The 19,817-nt window shown below is 53.1% G+C and overlaps 1 protein-coding gene across 1 annotated transcript; it reads right to left on the reverse strand.

Moving 5' to 3' along the window:
- Positions 1–4,841: 4,841 nt before the first annotated feature.
- On the reverse strand, positions 4,842–5,312 carry LOC141164841 (histone H2A.J-like). Its single transcript, XM_073650464.1, has one exon. It carries the CDS (start codon positions 5,274–5,276, stop codon positions 4,872–4,874), a length of 405 nt encoding a protein of 134 aa, XP_073506565.1. The 5' UTR covers positions 5,277–5,312; the 3' UTR covers positions 4,842–4,871.
- Positions 5,313–19,817: the final 14,505 nt, after the last annotated feature.

Below are 19,817 nucleotides of genomic sequence, written 5' to 3' on the forward strand. Positions count from 1 at the left end.
CTATACGGTATGCCTTTCTGGTGGATGTAGTGAGGGGTCGAACCAAGATGTGGTAACAACCTCCGGTCTTTGGCTGAGGAACCTGTTGCCTCCACCAATTTGGGTTCCGGTACCCTGTTCTGCCAACCCTTCACCCTGTATCTCCTCTGGGCATATGGGGTTCCTTCGGTCCTCGTGTCTCTGGGCCTTTCTCTGTGTTCCTTGCTTCCTTTCTCCTCTGTTCCAGTTCCTTTCTTACTATCCTTTCCGCTCCTTCTCCTCTCTCTTTCTGCTGTTTCTGGCCTCACTCCAGGCCTGCCTCTGGAGCTGGGCCCAGACTGAGCCACAGCTCCCTGTCAGCCCTCTCTGGCTGAACTCCTGTCTTCTTCTCCTCCACTCTGAACTGAACCGGACTGAACTCTGTTCTAAGATGGTGCCCACCTTATATACCTCCTTCTGACACCCGAGCCCAGGTGACTAGCAACCAATGGGCTCTTACCTATGCCCAGAGACCCACCCCTATCTGCTCCTACACCACTGGGTATTCCACCCCCTCCCCACTCCAGCCAGGAACAGATGCTGTCGTGCCTGCACTTCTGTCTAGTGGGAGCACCGTTGAGCTGTCCCTCGGAAATGGGGTGAGTGTGGTGCATGCAGCTTACCGAGTCCTGGTCCACACTCCATCCTTACCCGGGAGTGGAATATCACACCTCTGGTTTGAGGTGCAATACCCCTGTAGCAGCCGAGCCCTCGGGGTGCTACACTCGCAGCAGAAGTATTCCGACCCGCAGTGCGGCTCCCCGGTCCTCCCTTCCGCATGGAGGTCAGCGACGCCGGCGGTCCTTCCGCTGCTACCAGCCGGGAGATGAGCGCCTCGCGCCAGTCATCTCCCGGCTGTATCTCCGTCCCGCAGATGGGTCCGGCGGTCGAGGTCCTTCTGCTGTTACCGGCCGGGAGATGAGCACCTCGCGGCGCTCATCTCCCGGCTTCATCGACGCTGAACTCCGTCCCGTAGATGAGCCACCAAATCCTCCCACAAATGAGCTGATTCTCTGCTTCTCCTCCTCACTCCCCGCAGTCGCTGATGATCACTGGCAGTCCGCGATCTTGTTACAGGGGTCAGTAGTGTATTAGTGCACTGGGGTCCGCGATCTTGTTACAGCGGTCAGTAGTGTATTAGTGCACTGGGGTCCGCGATCTTGTTACAGCGGTCAGTAGTGTATTAGTGCACTGGGGTCCGCGATCTTGTTACAGGGGTCAGTAGTGTATTAGTGCACTGGGGTCCGCGATCTTGTTACAGGGGTCAGTAGTGTATTAGTGCACTGGGGACCGCGATCCATGCCTCCCTTCACACCCTAGCCGCATGGATGTCAGCGCTCCCCGGTCCTCCCTTCACATCCTAGCCGCTGATGTCCCCACAGTATCCGCATGGTGTTACAAAGGTCCGGACATTTGTGTTAAAAATCGCTGATTGGTCGCTGGCCTCCACGTGCCTGTATGACCTCCCTACAACGCCTGGGCATGCTTCTGATGAGGCTGAGTATTGTGTGTGGCCTCCACGTGCCTGTATGACCTCCCTACAACGCCTGGGCATGCTCCTGATGAGGCTGAGTATTGTGTGTGTCCTCCACGTGCCTGTATGACCTCCCTACAACGCCTGGACATGCTCCTGATGAGGCTGGGTATTGTGTGTGGCCTCCACGTGCCTGTATGACCTCCCTACAACTCCTGGGCATGCTCCTGATGAGGCTGAGTATTGTGTGTGTCCTCCACGTGCCTGTATAACCTCCCTACAACTCCTGGGCATGCTCCTGATGAGGCTGAGTATTGTGTGTGGCCTCCACGTGCCTGTATGACCTCCCTACAATGCCTGGGCATGCTCCTGATGAGGCTAAGTATTGTGTGTGGCCTCCATGTGCCTGTATGACCTCCCTACAACGCCTGGGCATGCTCCTGATGAGGCTGAGCATTGTGTGTGACCTCCACGTGCCTGTATGACCTCCCTACAATGCATGGGCATGCTCCTGATGAGGCTGAGTATTGTGTGTGGCCTCCACGTGCCTGTATGGCCTCCCTACAACGCCTGGGCATGTTCCTTATGAGACTGAGTATTGTGTGTGGCCTCCACGTGCCTGTATGACCTCCCTACAACGCCTGGGCATGCTCCTGATGAGGCTGAGTATTGTGTGTGGCCTCCACGTGCCTGTATCACCTCCCTACAATGCCTGGGCATGCTCCTGATGAGGCTGAGTATTATGTGTGGCCTCCACGTGCCTGTATGACCTCCCTACAACGCCTGGGCATGCTCCAGATGAGGTTGTGAATGGTCTCCTGTGGGATCTCCCCCCAGACCTGGACTAAAGCATCTTATTCGGGTGCTTTGCTGATCATGCTGGTGGTGGTCAGGCTGGTCATTTGGCCACCCCTGCTGGGGGTTGGTGTTACGGGGAACGGTTGCCTGCCTTCTGTCTGCGGCCACCACACTGCTTCTTCCTGCCTGTTGGGGTGCTCTGCCTCCCTCCCCCTGTGTGCTGCTGTCCTCCTGCCAGGTTGGGTCAGTTACTATATCATCCACCACCTCGTCTACCACTTCCACACCCTGGTCCTCCTCCTGACTTTCTGGCAATTGTGTCTCAATTGTGCGAAATCACCCCCCTTTCGCCCCATTCAAAATAAATCAAAAATCACACATACACATATTTGGTATCGCCGCCTTCAGAATCGCCCGGTCTATCAATATAAAAAAATAATTAATCTGATCGGTAAACAGCGTAACGAGAAAAAAAATATAAACGCCAGGATTACGTTTTTGGTCGCTGCAACCTTGCAATAAAATACATTAACGGGCGATCAAAACATCTACACCAAAATAGTATCAATAAAAACGTCAGCTCGACAAGCAAAAAAAAAGCCCTCACCCGACCCCAGATCCCGAAAAATAGAGACTTTTTTTAAGCAAACTTTGGATCTTTTTTCACCACTTAGATAAAAAAATAACCTAGACATGTTTGGTGTCTACGAACTCGTAATGACCTGGAGAATAATAATGGCAGCTCAGTTTTAGCATTCAGTGAACATAGTAAAAAAAAAACTGGTTTTGCACTTTTTTTTTTGCAATTTCACTACACTTGAAATTTTTTCCCCGTTCTCCAGTACACGATATGGTTAAACCAGTGATGTTTACAACTTGTCCCGCAGAGAATAATCCCTCACACGGCCATATTGACAGAAATTAAAGAAGTTACTGCTCTGGGAACAAAGGGAGCGAAAAACGAAAACGCAAAAAGATCTGGTCATGAAGGGGTTAACATGGCCACCATGTTTATTATCATAGCCATATCTGGTCTTCGGGCTATTCCAGTCCGGACCGCAGACCGAGGGAGCCAAAGGGCTGAAACATGGGCACATGGGCCCCTCCATGCCCTACCCCCCGCCACCACTATCTGCATCCATGCAAACAGCTGCGAATACATTGGTGGAGAGCCGGGCCGTATTGTGAGAGCAGACGTGGTGACATGTGGGGGGCTCATACTGTATACATGGAGGTTGTGTGAGGGGCTCACACTGTATACATGGAGGCTATGTGTGGGGCTCACACTCCGATACTCCAGAATCCATTACATCAGTCTCCACAGCAGAGAATCAGGGGCCGGAGTATCAGACACTAATGAGGGACATTTCCCGTGAACATCCGCTGACTCCTCTCCCCCACACGGATCTGCGGCTTCATATATGATTGATTAACCCATTCATCTCCTCGCACTAGTATCCCGTGCAGTTTGTGGCGTTACAATGTGTTAGTGCAGGTGATCCTGTGTTTTGTCCTTTTACAATCCCCTGTGGACATGTGTGCCCCTATACACTGTGTGGGGTAACATCAGCCCCATGTGAGGACACCCCCGAGATCAGCGGCGCCGGCTCTTGTGGTGAGCGACGCGGGATTTCCTGGACGGACGGACGCACGCACGCACGCAATTATATAGTAGATAGATGAGCCTCCCACATAGCCTTCATATATGCAGTGGGTACGGAAAGTATTCAGACCCCTTTTAATTTTTTACTCTTTGTTTCATTGCAGCTATTTGGTAAATTCTAAAAATTTCTAGGTCTAGGAAGATTTCTGGTGGTCCCAAACTTCTTCCATTTAAGGATTATGGAGGCCACTGTGCTCTTAGGAACCTTCAGTAATGCAGAAATTCTTTTGTAACCTTGGCCAGATCTGTGCCTTGCCACAATTCTGTCTCTGAGCTCCTTGGGCAGTTCCTTTGAGCTCCAGATTCTCATTTGGTCTGACATGCACTGTGAGGTCTTATATATCCTGTGATCAGACAATGAGCAGAGACCATCATTTTTGCCAGGGGTTGTATATATCACAGGATCCGTCGGGGGTTGTGTGGAGGGCTCACACTGTATATAGGGAGGCTATATGGGGGGCTTATACTGTATATATGGAGGCTGTGTGGGGGGCTCACACTTTATATATATCCCGGTCACTGCGGAGATCACAATCCGGTCGGCTGCAGCTCTGCCCTCCACAGCGGAGAATCAGGGGCCGGAGTATCAGACATTGAGGGACATTTCCCGTGAACATCCGCCGACTCCTCTCCCCCCACACGGATGTGAGGATTTATGTGACCAAGCATTAACCCATTCATCTCCTTGCACTAGTATCCCGTGCAGTTTGTGGCGTTACAATGTGTCAGTGCAGGTAATCCTGTGTCTGTCCTCATACAATCCCCCGTGGACATGTGTGCCCCTATACACTGTGGGGTAACATCAGCCCCATGTGAGGACACCCCCGAGATAAGCGGCGCCGGCTCTTGTGGTGACGGTGTGGGTGGCTCTTAGAAGAGCCTTTGGTTGTGTGGATGATACAGGATCGGCTGCAGCGCTCACTTGCTCTTGCTCGCTTTGCTTGGCGACTTGCTGCTCTCGGTCTTCTTGGGCAGCAGCACGGCCTGAATGTTGGGCAGGACGCCCCCCTGGGCGATGGTCACCCCACCCAGCAGCCTGTTCAGCTCCTCGTCATTGCGCACGGCCAGCTGCAGGTGGCGGGGGATGATGCGGGTCTTCTTGTTGTCCCGGGCGGCATTACCGGCCAATTCCAGGATCTCAGCGGTCAGATACTCCAGCACAGCAGCCAGATAGACCGGAGCGCCGGCGCCCACCCTCTCGGCGTAGTTGCCCTTGCGGAGAAGTCTGTGCACACGACCGACCGGGAACTGCAGTCCTGCCCGGGATGAGCGGGTCTTGGCTTTAGCGCGGACCTTTCCTCCTTGTTTGCCGCGTCCAGACATGGTGACGATCAATGCAGAGAACAACGAAGACAGAAGAGTGTGGAAACGGGACGTGTTCTGCGCCTTATATACTCTGCTGCCCCGCCCTCCTCTCCTGTCATTGGACGGATCTGAAGCTGCCAATAGAGAAGAGACTCGGGGAATCACCAATGAGCTGCAGGAGGCGGAGCTTAATACAGTTCCATTGGTCACATGAGTTTCTCACCCAATAGAAAACGTGATAATAATTGTATTAATAATTTTTCTAATAATTCTATTCCGCTGTGGATTTTCTGGATGATTTTGTATATGAGACACTTTCTCTCTTCTCGGGGATGGAGCTGCCCGGGGACTTGTTACATCCATCGCTCCCGATCTGCACCAGTGACTCCATGAAGGGGGACAGGATCTGGGACTTGGAGCAGAAGAAAATGCTGAATATTCTGCTCTGTGTCAGGTTGTAGTTTGCACAGGATGAAGCAGCGAGACGTCGTTATAAGCGGAGAACTTCACTGGACGGAATCTTATCCCCAGGAATCCGCCTGCAGACAGTGAGGAGGCGCCGCCACCGATCACCTACAGCGTCCCCTATTGGTGGCCGGCTGCTCCTCACTACTACCCCCTTCATCCGCCGCCTCCCCGGAGTCCTCGTCCTCTATAATCCACATGTGAAGGTGGATGAAGCCGATCACATCCCGCTCCTCCCCGCAGCCGGTATTATAGAGCGGATACTGCGCCACTAATCCGGGGATCAGACCCCTGGGGGGGAGAAGAGCGGCCGCCGATCAATGAACACGAGCGGATCGTCCGAGAGCCGCAGACCGGACACCGCGCGATGTACAGACGATACAAAGAGCGGAGAAGCCATCAGCCAAAGAGCGGGAGATTCAACTTCAGCGATCAGCCAATCAGCACTAAGAAGAACCCCGGCTCCACCCACAGGAGAACCCGGATCTGTTACCATTAATGACAATGAGATCCAGACCTGGAAATACATCAATCTGGGAGATTAACATCGATCAGAAGCATCAACCGATCTGGAGAGCAAAGGGTGCGCACTGAATGGGTTAATAGCTGAATAATGGAGAAAGCGGCTCTAGGACCCAGCGCTCCGGGAGAGGACGGGAGTCTATTTGTGGAGAGCGAGAACATCTGTCTCTATATACAGCTCCCCTGTATCCCCGATATACCGCGCACTATGAGCCGCTGAGTGCAGCCACATGTCCCCTGATGAGAGGTACAGGACACGGAGCCACACGAGGCAGTTATACATGTGGTGGCACTGATCATACAGCTCTGCAAGGACAAGGTGGTGACACTGATCATACAGCTCTGCAAGGACAAGGTGGTGGCACTGATCATACAGCTCTGCAAGGACAAGGTGGTGGCACTGATCATACAGCTCTGCAGGCACAAGGTGGTGGCACTGATCATACAGCTCTGCAAGGACAAGGTGGTGGCACTGATCATACAGCTCTGCAGGGACAAGGTGGTGGCACTGATCATACAGCTCTGCAGGGACAAGGTGGTAGCACTGATCGTACAGCTCTGCGGGGACATGTTGGTGGCACTGATTATACACCTCTGTGGGGACAAGGTGGTGGCACTGATCATACAGCTCTGTGGGGACAAGGTGGTGGATCTGATCATACAGCTCTGCGGGGACAAGGTGCTGGCACTGATCATACAGCTCTGCGGGGACAAGGTGGTGGCACTGATCATACAGCTCTGCAGGGACAAGGTGGTGGCACTGATCATACAGCTCTGCGGGGACAAAAGTGGTGACACTGATCACACAGCTCTGCGGGGACAAGGTGGTGGATCTGATCATACAGCTCTGCGGGGACAAGGTGGTGCCACTGATCATACAGCTCTGCAGGGACAAGGTGGTGGATCTGATCATACAGCTCTGCGGGGACAAGGTGGTGCCACTGATCATATAGCTCTGCAGGGACAAGGTGGTGGCACTGATCATACAGCTCTGCAGGGACAAGGTGGTGGATCTGATCATACAGCTCTGCGGGGACAAGGTGGTGGCACTGATCATACAGCTCTGCGGGGACAAGGTGGTGGCACTGATCATACATCTCTGCAGCAACAAGGGGGTGGCAATTATACAGCTCTGCAGGCACAAGGTGGTGGTACTGATCATACAGTTCTGCGGTGATAAGGTGGTGGTACTGATCATACAGCTCTGCGGGGACAAGGTGGTGGCACTGATCATACAGCTCTGCGGGGACAAGGTGGTGGCACTGATTATACTGCTCTGCGGGGACAAGGTGGTGGCTCTGATAAGAGCCTTTGTGGTTGAAGGACAGAGCGGCTCCGCTTATTTCTTGGCCGCGGGCTTCTTGGCTTTAGTCGCCTTCTTAGCCGGACTCTTGGCAGCTTTGGGTTTGGCCCCCTTCTTAGCCGGGCTCTTCGTCACCTTCTTGGGCTTCAGAGCGGCCTTCGGCTTCTTGGGGCTCTTGGCTGCTTTCTTGGCCGCGGCTGCTGCGGTCTTCTTGGCCTTTTTCGGGCTTTTCTGGTCCGCGGTTGGAGCCTTCTTGGGTTTCTTCGGGGATTTGGCCGCTTTCTTGGCCGCAGGTTTCTTGCCTGTTTTTCCAGCATTCTTCACATGTATTAAATCTGTCAAACAGTTGCAAATCATGTTCATGGAGCAATGAAAACTTAAAGCCTGAGCACGCTATAAATACTCAGTGCCCGGCCGAGTATACTCGGCGAAAGGGTTAACAAAACATACTCGCTCATCACTAGCGAGGACCCTGCCCACGAGGGCTCACATTAGTGATGAGAGACCACTAAAATGCTCGGGTGCTCGTTGCTCGGGTTGAGCACATTGGAATACTCTGGTGCCCGACCCGAGCAACGAGCCCAATGTAAGCCTATGGGAAACTCGAGCATTTTTCAGGTGGCTCCCCCGGTGGTCTGCCGAGGGCCTAAAAATTGCCCAAATCGATGGGAACAGTGCTCAAATGACATGGGGACAGCATGGGGAAGACCCCTGGAAGCATTTCTGACTCCTAGGTCACTTCTGTCAACAACATTGTCAGAGTATTACGCCACTTTTACAGACTCACAATAAAACATACTAAAACTAAACCAAAATGGATTTTCCTGGGAAATATGTTAAGGAACATCCTTTACAGAGTAATGACATATATAAGGCAAAATAAATAGCCAAAACCAAAAATACTCCTCCACACCTTGGGCTATGTTCACATGTAGCAGTTTTGATGCGTTTTTGCACTTTTGCATTGCTTTCAACCAAGACAAATGCATTTACCGGGAAATGTCATTTTAACATTTTACAATCTTATCTGGCCATGTGGTGTGTGACACATCTTCAGACACATGCATACAGTGCTGAAAAGACATCGGAACAGCATGGGGAAGACCTCTGGAAGCATTTCTGACTCCCAAGTCACTGCCTAAAAGTGTGCCCATCATAAGTGATCCATGGGGCATGCAAAGATGCCTCCCGCCATGCACCTGTCGTTGCAGACTTGAAGCAATCACCATCCACGTCCTTGTCCCACTGCAGCGTTCAGTTGTCCCTACCCCATTCCTTGGAATGCAAGCGCAAGTATACAGCCAGCCACCTACAGGCTGCAATACCGTACTGCCAAATTTTTGACAGCTGGTTGCACTTTAAATGTGGCCTTCTAGGCTCGAGGATGCAGAAGCTGTCCACAATCTTATGGCGATGGCGACCGAGTGTCCATACTCGGTCCCTAGCCGCCACTATTTCTCTCCGCCTTCCACAAGCACGGGTCCCACAACATTACCCGTGCCCTCCCCAGTGCACTTACTGGGAAGGACCGCCTAACCACAAACACGTGGACAGGTGAATGTGGCCAGGGACGGTGCGGAGCCAGTCCACAGCTTTTTTTGCTGACAGTTGTATTTAGCTCGGTGAAAGGACTGGCATAGAGGGAAACCCTATCTACCCTGCATGTCATTTCTCCCAGGAAGTCCCCTAATGTTTCAGAAGCAATGGCAGCCCGTCCAAAATCAGCTCTCACTTGTCGGTGGTGCTTTGACACACACACATCTTTCTGTGAGCATTTAATTTCATGACTACAGAGTTGGACAATGGCCTGATCTGCAATGTGGTTTGAGAAATAACATGCATAAGAATGGCCGATAAACATTAAAAAAGCAGCCATAGAGTGTCTGGGAACCCTCCCCCACACTTTTCTTAGCCAGTACTGCTTCTCGGCAGGGTTGGACGGTCCCACCAGAGAATCCTCTGGAGTCCCTTGGCTTCTACCTCAGGAGAGTTCATGATAGCGCTAACTTTACAGCTGCTATGGGGCTCTTGAGCGGGGGAGAAAGGTGAGCCCTCAGAATCAAATCCTCTGGTGGGCACAATTGTTTTCAATCTGAAACAGCTTCTCAGTGGGAGTTGTATTTCACCACAGCCATATTCTTTAGCTCGGTGAAAGGACTGGTATAGAGGGAAACCATATCTACCCCGGCTGTCATTTCTCCATCACCAGGTTCCGCCCATTGTCACACACGACCATGCCTGGCTGTATGTTCAGCGGTGAGAGCCACAGATCAGGCTGCTGTGTTACAGCTTTCAACAACTCTGCAGCGCTGGCGGTTTGTCGCCTAAGCATTAAGCATGTTATCTTCAGCACAGTCTGTTGCCGCTTGGCCAAGGCAGTGCTGCAGTGCTGTCAGCTTGTGACTGATGTGGCCATTTCGGAGATGGAGGAGGAGGTGCAGGAGCTGAACAATGTGATTAGATTGTTGTTAAATTGGCGACTCTTTAGTATGAAAAACAAAGATCCTACTTTTTTTTTTTTTACGACAAACGCATTCATCAGGAAATGTCATTTTAACATTGTACAACTTTATCTGGCAATGTAGATGGCGTAGCTCTCCTTCCCTACTCTTCCTCCGCTTCTTGCCGTCCTTCTTCTGGGTCTTGGTCACGGCTTTCTTGGAGCCCTTCTTGGGCGCTGGCGCAGACTTGGCGGGATCAGGCATGATGAGAAGCGACAGGTCTCATCACAAGTGAGAAGAACAATGATCCTGCTCCTCCCAGAGCGGAGGAATATATAGCCCGGCCTTGCAAATGAGCGCTGCTGTCAGATCGCTGTGCTACTGGGGGATAAAGTCATGTAACCAATGAAAAGAAGCTCCGCCCACTGGTGTCTTCGTAAGTCTTGTTTCCATTGGCTGTATATCTCCATAGAGCGCTATAGACACTGTGTGATGCGCCGTATTATTATTATTTATTATTATAGCGCCATTTATTCCATGGCGCTTTACATGTGATAGGGATATACATAGCAAAAACATTTACATAATCTTAACAAAACAAGTTAGCGTCTGGTACAGGAGGAGCGAGGACCCTGCCCGCGAGGGCTCACAATCTACAAGGGATGGGTGAGGATACAGTAGGTGAGGGTAGAGCTGGTCGTGCAGCGGTATGGTGGAGCGAGGACCCTGCCCGCGAGGGCTCACAGTCTACAAGGGATGGGTGAGGATACAGTAGATGAGGGTAGAACTGGTCGTGCCGCGGTATGGTGGAGCGAGGACCCTGCCCGCGAGGGCTCACAGTCTACAGGGGATGGGTGAGGATACAGGAGGTGAGGGTAGAGCTGGTCGTGGTGCGGTATGGTGGAGCGGTGGTTACAGCAGGTTGTAGGCTTGTCGGAAGAGGAGGGTCTTCAGGTTCCTTTTGAAGGTTTCCACGGAAGGCGAGAGTCTGATACGTTGGGGTAGAGAGTTCCAGAGTAGGTGGGAAGCACGGGAGAAACCTTGTATACGATTGTGGGAGGAGGAGATAAGAGGGGAGTAGTGCAGGAGATCTTGTGAGGATCGGAGGCTGCGTGTAGGTAAGTACCGGGAGACTAGGTCAGAGATATATGGAGGAGACAGGTTGTGAATGGCTTTGTATGTCATGGTTAGGGTTTTGAACTGGAGTCTCTGGGTAATGAGGAGCCAGTGAAGGGATTGACAGAGAGGAGAGGCTGGGGAATAGCGGGGGGACAGGTCGATTAGTCGGGCAGCAGAGTTTAGGATGGATTGGAGGGGTGCGAGAATGTTAGAGGGGAGGCCACAGAGCAGGAGGTTGCAGTAGTCGAGGCGGGAGATGATGAGGGCATGCACTAGTGTATTTGCAGATTCGTGGTTGAGGAATGTGCGGATCCGGGAGATATTTTTGAGTTGGAGTCGGCAGGAAGTGGAAAGAGCTTGGATATGTGGTGTGAAGGAAAGATCAGAGTGCTGTGTACACCCAAATAGTTCTGTTTACCCCCATATAATGCTATATGTCATCTATATAGTGCAGTACACCCCTATATACTGCTGTTTACAGAAAAATGATTCTGCCGCATATTATTCAGGTAGCACAGTACACCTCCATATAGACATATTATACCCCATATAGTGCAGCATTATCTCCAGCTGGTGCTGTAAACCCTGTGAAGTGCTGTATACATGTAAATCTCTATATACTGCTGTATACTCCCATATAATGCGGTATTCCCCTCATACTGCCATATACCTTCCATATAGAACGAAACACCTCCATATAGTAATGTATCCTACAAAATAGTTCTCTCTACACCCATATAGTGCTGAATACCTCAATATAGTGCTGTATATACAACATATATTAATGTGAACCCCCATATAGCGCTATATGCGTCACAAAAAGTGCTAAAAAGAAAATAGCGCTGTATAATCTCCAGATGGTGATGTAAATTATATATATATATATAAACACATATGACGCGCCCCTGGGCCTGTGTCGCGCTGCGTTGCGCACGCGGGAGCTTACCCGGAGCCGGATCTCTTGAGGGTTGTAGTCTCGTGGCGGTGACCCGGTCCGTGCCCAGGGAGTCAAACTGAGCGGCGATGTAACAGCGGTATATGTAGGACGACTACGCCACCCGTTGAATGCAGCTATGGAGCTGCCGCTGCAGGACAGTCCGCTGAGGCCGGTGGATGGATGGTGCAGCGTAGATGGTATAACCCCCAACGGGAGGGGTATGGCCTCAGGGCAGCAGATGTGGATGATGGGGGTAGCAGGAACCACTCAGAGACGGTGCGGTGTAATTCAGGGTCTTTACTGGTAACAACGATAGACCCTCCCGGAGTACTTGCTAGTGAACGGGGCCTGGTCAGTCCTTGAGCAGATGGGATCTCCCCTGGCCAGGCGGAGTTGTAGGCCTCCCAAACTGACTGTACTCTTCTGGCTACCTTGCTAGAAGCGGATATAAGTAGCCCACGTCCCTGAGTGTACCGTGTGGTGCTCACCCGTATGGCCGGTGACTCGGGGCCTTCTAATGGCTTCCGCTCCACGATGGCGGTGCTGGTCCCACGCGTGTGACCGTGCCTTCGGGTTTCTGGGCCGGAGGACCTGAAATCCCCTGCCGGTCGGCTTCTGCTGCTGGGTAAGAGTTAGTCCCCACAGCCTCGGACGCCGGGTCCGGTAAGAAAGCTTCTCAGTCAGGGCGAGCTCTGCAGCTGCCAGCCCCTGACTCGTAGTAGTATTGCTTCTGCTGTTTCTTGTCTCTACTCTCCTTGACTGCTAACCCTGCTTCAGCCCCGGGTTTATATAGGGGAAGTTCTTCCCCTCCCAAGACTGGGCAGGAGGTGTGGCATGCACAGGATCCCTGACCAAAGGACCTCCCACCTGCTCTCAGACATAATATCTCTATCACTGTGGCAACCAGACCCCTGGGGTGTCACATTCCCCCCTAGTGAAATTTAGTACTCCGGGACTAAACATATTTTAGAAAAACATAACAAGATATAACAATAACAATACAATAAGAAACACATAAAGGTGGTCACGGCATGTCCGTAACCGGGTGCAGTCTTTGAAGAAAGCAAGGTGTCCATTTCACCAAAACAGGGAGACGTAACCAGGTAGGGGTCTGTCCTACCCCGAGTCCTTAACAGTCTCTAGTCCATCCTGGGTTACGCTCCAACTATGTACAAGGATTCCCGGTAAATCCACCAAGGATTCCTAAAAATAACTGGAAACACAAAATTATACACAAGCAACAATACACAGATAAACATAAATAAAACAATTTATACACTTCAAATCCTCCAGCGTGCGGGTAACTGGCCTCTAGTGGCCCTACGGAGCTGACTGTCTGGCCCTGAACTACAGGGTGTAGGAGCTGTCAAGGGTAAACTGGGCAGCTGTCTACCGGCTCTTTGTCTCACTAGGGGTACGGCAGGCTCACTATAAGCAGAGGGTTGATCCTCCTGTTCTGCTTGTGTGGAGTCTTCTGCCTCCTGGACCGGCTGTTCTTCCAGCTCTACCTGTTGCTCCGTAGGTGCTTGGGATGCTGGTTGGAGGAAGGTGAGTACGGGTACCACAACTGCACCATTGACTTGAGTCCAAGACCGAGGGAAGTCCCCGAGCACAGTACTAACCATATCTTCCCTTTCCTCTACGGGTCGATGGTCTTCCTCTTCAGGGTTCCTCAGTTGTTCGGGACACTTCTTCAGGTGGTCCCGGGATACAATGGCGGTGGTTTCCCCTCCGTCTTTACTGATGGTACAAACCTTCGGGTTCTCGTGGCTTGAGGGCAGTACGGTGTACGGGTCCTTCTCCCACTGGTCATCCAACTTGTGGAGCCGTCTCTTCCTCTTCAAGACCTGCTCTCCGGGTACCAGGGGAACAGCGGGAGCATACTGGTTGTAAGTTTTCTCTTGTCTTTCCCTAGCCTGACAGAGACTTCGCTCCACGCTCTCCTGTACTCTCCGGTACTGCTGCTGCCTCTCTGTGTCCCAGTCTGTTTCTGGTGAAGTGTCCTCGGGTGTCAGGACTCCCATTTCCAGGTCAACAGGTAACTTACCAGGTCTTGCCCTCATTAGGTAAGCCGGGGTACAGTTGGTGGAACCTACCGGGATGTGGTTGTATAGGTCCACCAGATCGGGCAACTTCTCAGGCCACAGACTGCGTTCTTCCAGGGGCAACGTTTTTAGAAGATCCATTACCACCTGGTTCATTTTCTCACAAAGTCCATTAGTTTGCGGATGGTAGGGTGTCGTCCTTATCTTCCGGCAGCCATACAGATTGCAGAATTCCTGGAAGACCTCCGCTTCAAAGGCAGGTCCCTGGTCCGTCAGCACTTGGTCCGGGTACCCGTGTGGACGGCAAAAGTGCTGCTGGAAGGCTCTAGCTGCTGTTTGAGCCGTTAAGTCCTTGACGGGGACGACAACCAGAAACCGGGAGTAATGATCCACGATGGTTAACGCGTAGACGTAGCCACTTCTGCTTGGGGTCAGTTTTACATGATCCAAGGCTACCAGTTCCAACGGTTGCCGGGTGACGATGGACTGCAGGGGAGTCTTCTGGCTGGCACGGTCCTTCCTTCTCAGGTTGCACGGGCCACAGTCTCTGCACCACTTCTCAATGGTTCCCCTCATGCCTACCCAGTGGAACCGCTCGCGCAGCAGGAACTCCAGCTTCTTCCACCCGAAGTGTCCAGCTCCGTCGTGGTATGCCTCCATCACCATGGCTGCGTCCCTTCGTGGCACCACTACTTGCCAGAGTAATTCATGCGTCCGGGAGTTAACCATTCTGCGGCACAACTTCCCTTTGTAAAGGAACAGTCGACTCTTCTCTGCCCATAGTTGTTTGGCTTCCTCCGGAGCGTCTGGTTCAAGGCGAGCCTCCGGCCGAGTCAGCATCTCCTTCACCAGTCGGACGGCAGGGTCGCTGTCTTGCGTTTCCGCCCAGTTGTAGTGGGGTAAGGGGTTCAACGTAGCAGTCTGCTTACTCCTTACCTGGTGGGAATACTGAATAGTCCCATGACGGTGGAACGCAGGGAGTTCAACTTCTTCCAGTCCCTCCGGATCTTCTCCTCCGTCCGGCAGGTTGGGCATCCTGGACAGGGCGTCCGCGTTGGTATTGGAGCGTCCTGCCCGGTATTTGATTGTGAACTCGTAGTTGGACAGACGGGCCATCCACCTCTGCTCCAGGGCACCGAGTCTTGCCGTGTCCAGGTGTGTCAACGGGTTGTTATCCGTGTACACGGTGAACCGGGAAGAAGCGAGGTAATGCTTAAAGCGCTCGGTGACTGCCCATACTACGGCCAGGAACTCTAGCTTAAATGAGCTGTAATTCTCGGGGTTCCTTTCGGTGGGTCGCAGTTTTCGGCTGGCGTAGGCGATTACTCGTTCCTTCCCCTGCTGGATCTGGGACAGTACGGCTCCTAGCCCGATGTTACTGGCGTCGGTGTAGAGGATAAAGGGCTGGCTATAATCCGGGTACGCCAGGATTTCGTCCCCCGTGAGGGCCATCTTCAGCTGGCGGAAGGACTCTTCTTCCAGCTCCTCCCATTTGAAGGGCGGCTTCTGGTTCTTGGCCTTCCGGGACTGGCCTATCAGGAGGTCCTGCATAGGTGCTGCCTTTTTGGTGAAACCGGGAATAAACCTTCGGTAGTAGCCTACCAACCCGAGGAACTGCCGCACTTCTTTTACGCTGGAGGGGCTTGGCCATTCCTTAATTGCGGTGATCTTATCAGGGTCGGGAGCCACTCCGTCAGCGCTCACCACGTGTCCCAGGTACTGCACCTTTGGTTTCAGGAGATGACACTTGGAGGGTTTCACCTTTAGGCCGTAACTTGCCAGAGCTTCGAACACTTCCGCCAGGTGTTTCAGGTGGTCCTCATACGTCTTGGAATATACGATGACATCGTCCAGGTACAACAGGACCGTCTCGAAGTTTCTGTGGCCCAGACAACACTCCATTAGTCGTTGGAAGGTTCCCGGTGCGTTGCAGAGTCCGAACGGCATGCAGGTGAACTCGCTAAGTCCCATCGGGGTGGTGAATGCGGTCTTCTCCCGGTCCGCCTCTGCTACAGGAACCTGCCAGTACCCGCTAGTGAGATCCAAGGTAGAGAAGAAGTTAGCAGATCTTAAAGCAGCCAATGACTCCTCTATCCTTGGTAAGGGGTACGCATCCTTGTGTGTGATACGATTGATTTTCCGGTAATCTACACACATCCTCATGGTGTTGTCTTTCTTTCGGACTAAGACTAGTGGAGCTGCCCAGGGGCTACAGCTATCCCTGATCACCCCAGCCTCCTTCATGTCTCTAAGCATCCCCTTGGCGTGTTGGTAGTGTGCAGGGGGTACGGGTCGATACCGCTCTTTTATGGGAGGATGGTCTCCCGTGGGGATGTGGTGTTCTACCCCCTTGACTCGCCCGAAGTCTAACGGGTGTTTACTAAACACTCTCTCGTACTCTTGAACCACCCGATAGACTCCCTGTTTCTGATGTGAGGGAGTGGAGTCAGTACCCAAATGTAGTTGCTGACACCAGTCCTCCTTTGTTTTCTTAGAGCCGTTACCTTCCTCCGGGTGAGATGGAGGCAAGGGTTGCACAGATTGTATAGCATTTTGGTTAATGGTATATAATTTGGCTAGCGTGGCATACCGGGGCAGGTACACTTCCCTCTCCCCGATATTGATTATGCGAACGGGCACCCTCCCATGGCGTACATTGACCACCCCCCGTGCTGTCAAAATGGTGGGCCTACTGTCTGAGTAAACTGGTTCTACCATTGCCTGGTAATCTCTACCTCTCAGACCAATAGCTGCCCGGCACCAAATCATCATTTCACTTTTTGGGGGCATGGCAATAGGAAAAGGGTCACACATTCTTACGCTACCAATCTCACCGCCGGAGAGTTCCACCTGTTGCCGTCGCATCAGTGCCCGGATCTCTTTCTGGAGCACCCGCTGCTCGCCGGAGCTGGCGTTCTTGGCAACCTGCTGTAAAAGGAAAATCACCTCTGCAAGACAATTTTCAATTACATTAGTTCCTAGAGTTATTTTTGGGTGACTCTCATGTTTGTCAATATCTACAATGATCAGTCCCTGTGCTGCCAGTTCGACTCTACCGATTTTGATGGTCACCTCTTTAAATCCGATCTGTGGCACGGGCTGGCCATTGCTGGCGATGATACTCAAGTCGTCGTCAGGGTAGCGGGTAATATCCGAGTCATTCCAGTACTGCTTAAAGAGCACGTACGGGATGGTGGTGACCTGTGACACGGTGTCCAGTAGGGCACTCATAGGAATGCCATCCAGTACCACAGGCAAGACTGGACGTCCTCCCACATATCTGTCGCGCCAGTTCGATGGGCCTGGTGATCTTTTTCCTGGGGGTTGGCCCTCTACCCCAGGTTGTGCCCGTTTAAAGAACAGTACCTTGCCATATGTCCAGGTTGATTGCAGCGGCGGCAGATGGGTCGTCCGTCCTCGCTGTATCGGTCACTGGGTCTTCCTCTGGCCGGTGGGGTCCTCCTTGGTCGACGCCACGGGATGTCCTCCGGTCCGGATGCCAGCTGGATCTTCCCTGGGGTGGAAGCCTGTAAAGACTGCACAGTTCGGGTTAGCGCAGCAACGCTCTTAGCTAGCTCTTGGACCTGATGGTGTAGGTCTGGAGCCGGGTCATTGTCCAAAGCCTGCGCATCAGCTCCCACAGGCCCTGCCGACAAGGGCGCCGCCTCCTGGTGGTAAGTGATAGCAGGGCGCTTGTGGGTCACAACGCCACCCGGTGCCGGTTCTCGGAGCACCCGGATGGCTCTGTCCTTGAACTGTGCAAAGCCCAAATGGGGATCCTGTAAGGCCATTGCCCGCAACTGGGTTCGGTGGGTATTACAATACAGTCCCTCTATAAACTGTTCGGTCAACAGCCTGTCCTCGTTTCCCACTCCATCAGGGTCGGTCTGCTTAATGGCCCTCAGGGCCTCTTGTAGGTTTAGTGCATAGTCCCTTATACTCTCATGCGCTCGCTGCTTGCACCCGTAGAATCTAAGCTTAATCTCGGCTGAGGTGCGGGTATCAAAGGTGTCCTTCAGCCGGGTTAGTATCCCTGCGACAGTCTTCCTCCCAGGTGGCCAGGATTTTACTTCCCTTTTGGCTGCCCCGGTTAGTTGGGCCACCAGGATGCTCACTTTTTGCTCTTCTGTGAGGGGGTACACCTGGAAGAGGCTATCCAGCTTTTCTCTAAAGTCATGCAGGGTATGTGACTCCCCTGAGTACTGGGGTAGCCAAGCTGCTCCCGGGATATAGGGCATGGTGAAGGGCATAACTGCAGCAGCGGTAGCGCTGGCGGGGGTTGAGGCAGTGAAGCTCTCCTCCGTATCCGACATCTTCCTCCCCCCTAGTAGACCGTGGCCTACCTTGCGATGATCCTCTTCCGTAGGCCGCGGCTCCGCAGTGGATCGTCAGGGTTGAGGACCTTCCGTCGTGCTCCTGTGACGTCGGCGTCTGCTGGGCTCCTTCCAGGACCTTACGCAACGTCCGGACGTGAGGCGGGGCTTCAGTTCTCGCGCGCTTTCGGAGTCCACGCCCCTCTTCTTCCCGCGCGGCGTCCTCAAGATGGCGTCCAATGGCGGGAAAACTCCACGGATGGCGGGAAGAAGGCAGAAGATGGCGCCGGATGGCGGGAAACTTCACCGATGGCGGGAAGAAGGCTGAAGATGGCGCCGGATGGCGGGAATCTTCACCACAGGTAAGTTTGAAAAGTCTCTTTTTCAGGCACGCAGTACCCGGTGGTTGCGGGCACGAAATCCTGCCGACTACGCCAAAGTTGACGCGCCCCTGGGCCTGTGTCGCGCTGCGTTGCGCACGCGGGAGCTTACCCGGAGCCGGATCTCTTGAGGGTTGTAGTCTCGTGGCGGTGACCCGGTCCGTGCCCAGGGAGTCAAACTGAGCGGCGATGTAACAGCGGTATATGTAGGACGACTACGCCACCCGTTGAATGCAGCTATGGAGCTGCCGCTGCAGGACAGTCCGCTGAGGCCGGTGGATGGATGGTGCAGCGTAGATGGTATAACCCCCAACGGGAGGGGTATGGCCTCAGGGCAGCAGATGTGGATGATGGGGGTAGCAGGAACCACTCAGAGACGGTGCGGTGTAATTCAGGGTCTTTACTGGTAACAACGATAGACCCTCCCGGAGTACTTGCTAGTGAACGGGGCCTGGTCAGTCCTTGAGCAGATGGGATCTCCCCTGGCCAGGCGGAGTTGTAGGCCTCCCAAACTGACTGTACTCTTCTGGCTACCTTGCTAGAAGCGGATATAAGTAGCCCACGTCCCTGAGTGTACCGTGTGGTGCTCACCCGTATGGCCGGTGACTCGGGGCCTTCTAATGGCTTCCGCTCCACGATGGCGGTGCTGGTCCCACGCGTGTGACCGTGCCTTCGGGTTTCTGGGCCGGAGGACCTGAAATCCCCTGCCGGTCGGCTTCTGCTGCTGGGTAAGAGTTAGTCCCCACAGCCTCGGACGCCGGGTCCGGTAAGAAAGCTTCTCAGTCAGGGCGAGCTCTGCAGCTGCCAGCCCCTGACTCGTAGTAGTATTGCTTCTGCTGTTTCTTGTCTCTACTCTCCTTGACTGCTAACCCTGCTTCAGCCCCGGGTTTATATAGGGGAAGTTCTTCCCCTCCCAAGACTGGGCAGGAGGTGTGGCATGCACAGGATCCCTGACCAAAGGACCTCCCACCTGCTCTCAGACATAATATCTCTATCACTGTGGCAACCAGACCCCTGGGGTGTCACACATACAC

The sequence above is a fragment of the Phyllobates terribilis genome, unplaced genomic scaffold, assembly GCF_046119375.1.
Source record: "Phyllobates terribilis strain yellow unplaced genomic scaffold, ASM4611937v1 Scaffold_10__3_contigs__length_209671492, whole genome shotgun sequence".
In the NCBI taxonomy this organism is placed as follows: domain Eukaryota; kingdom Metazoa; phylum Chordata; class Amphibia; order Anura; family Dendrobatidae; genus Phyllobates; species Phyllobates terribilis.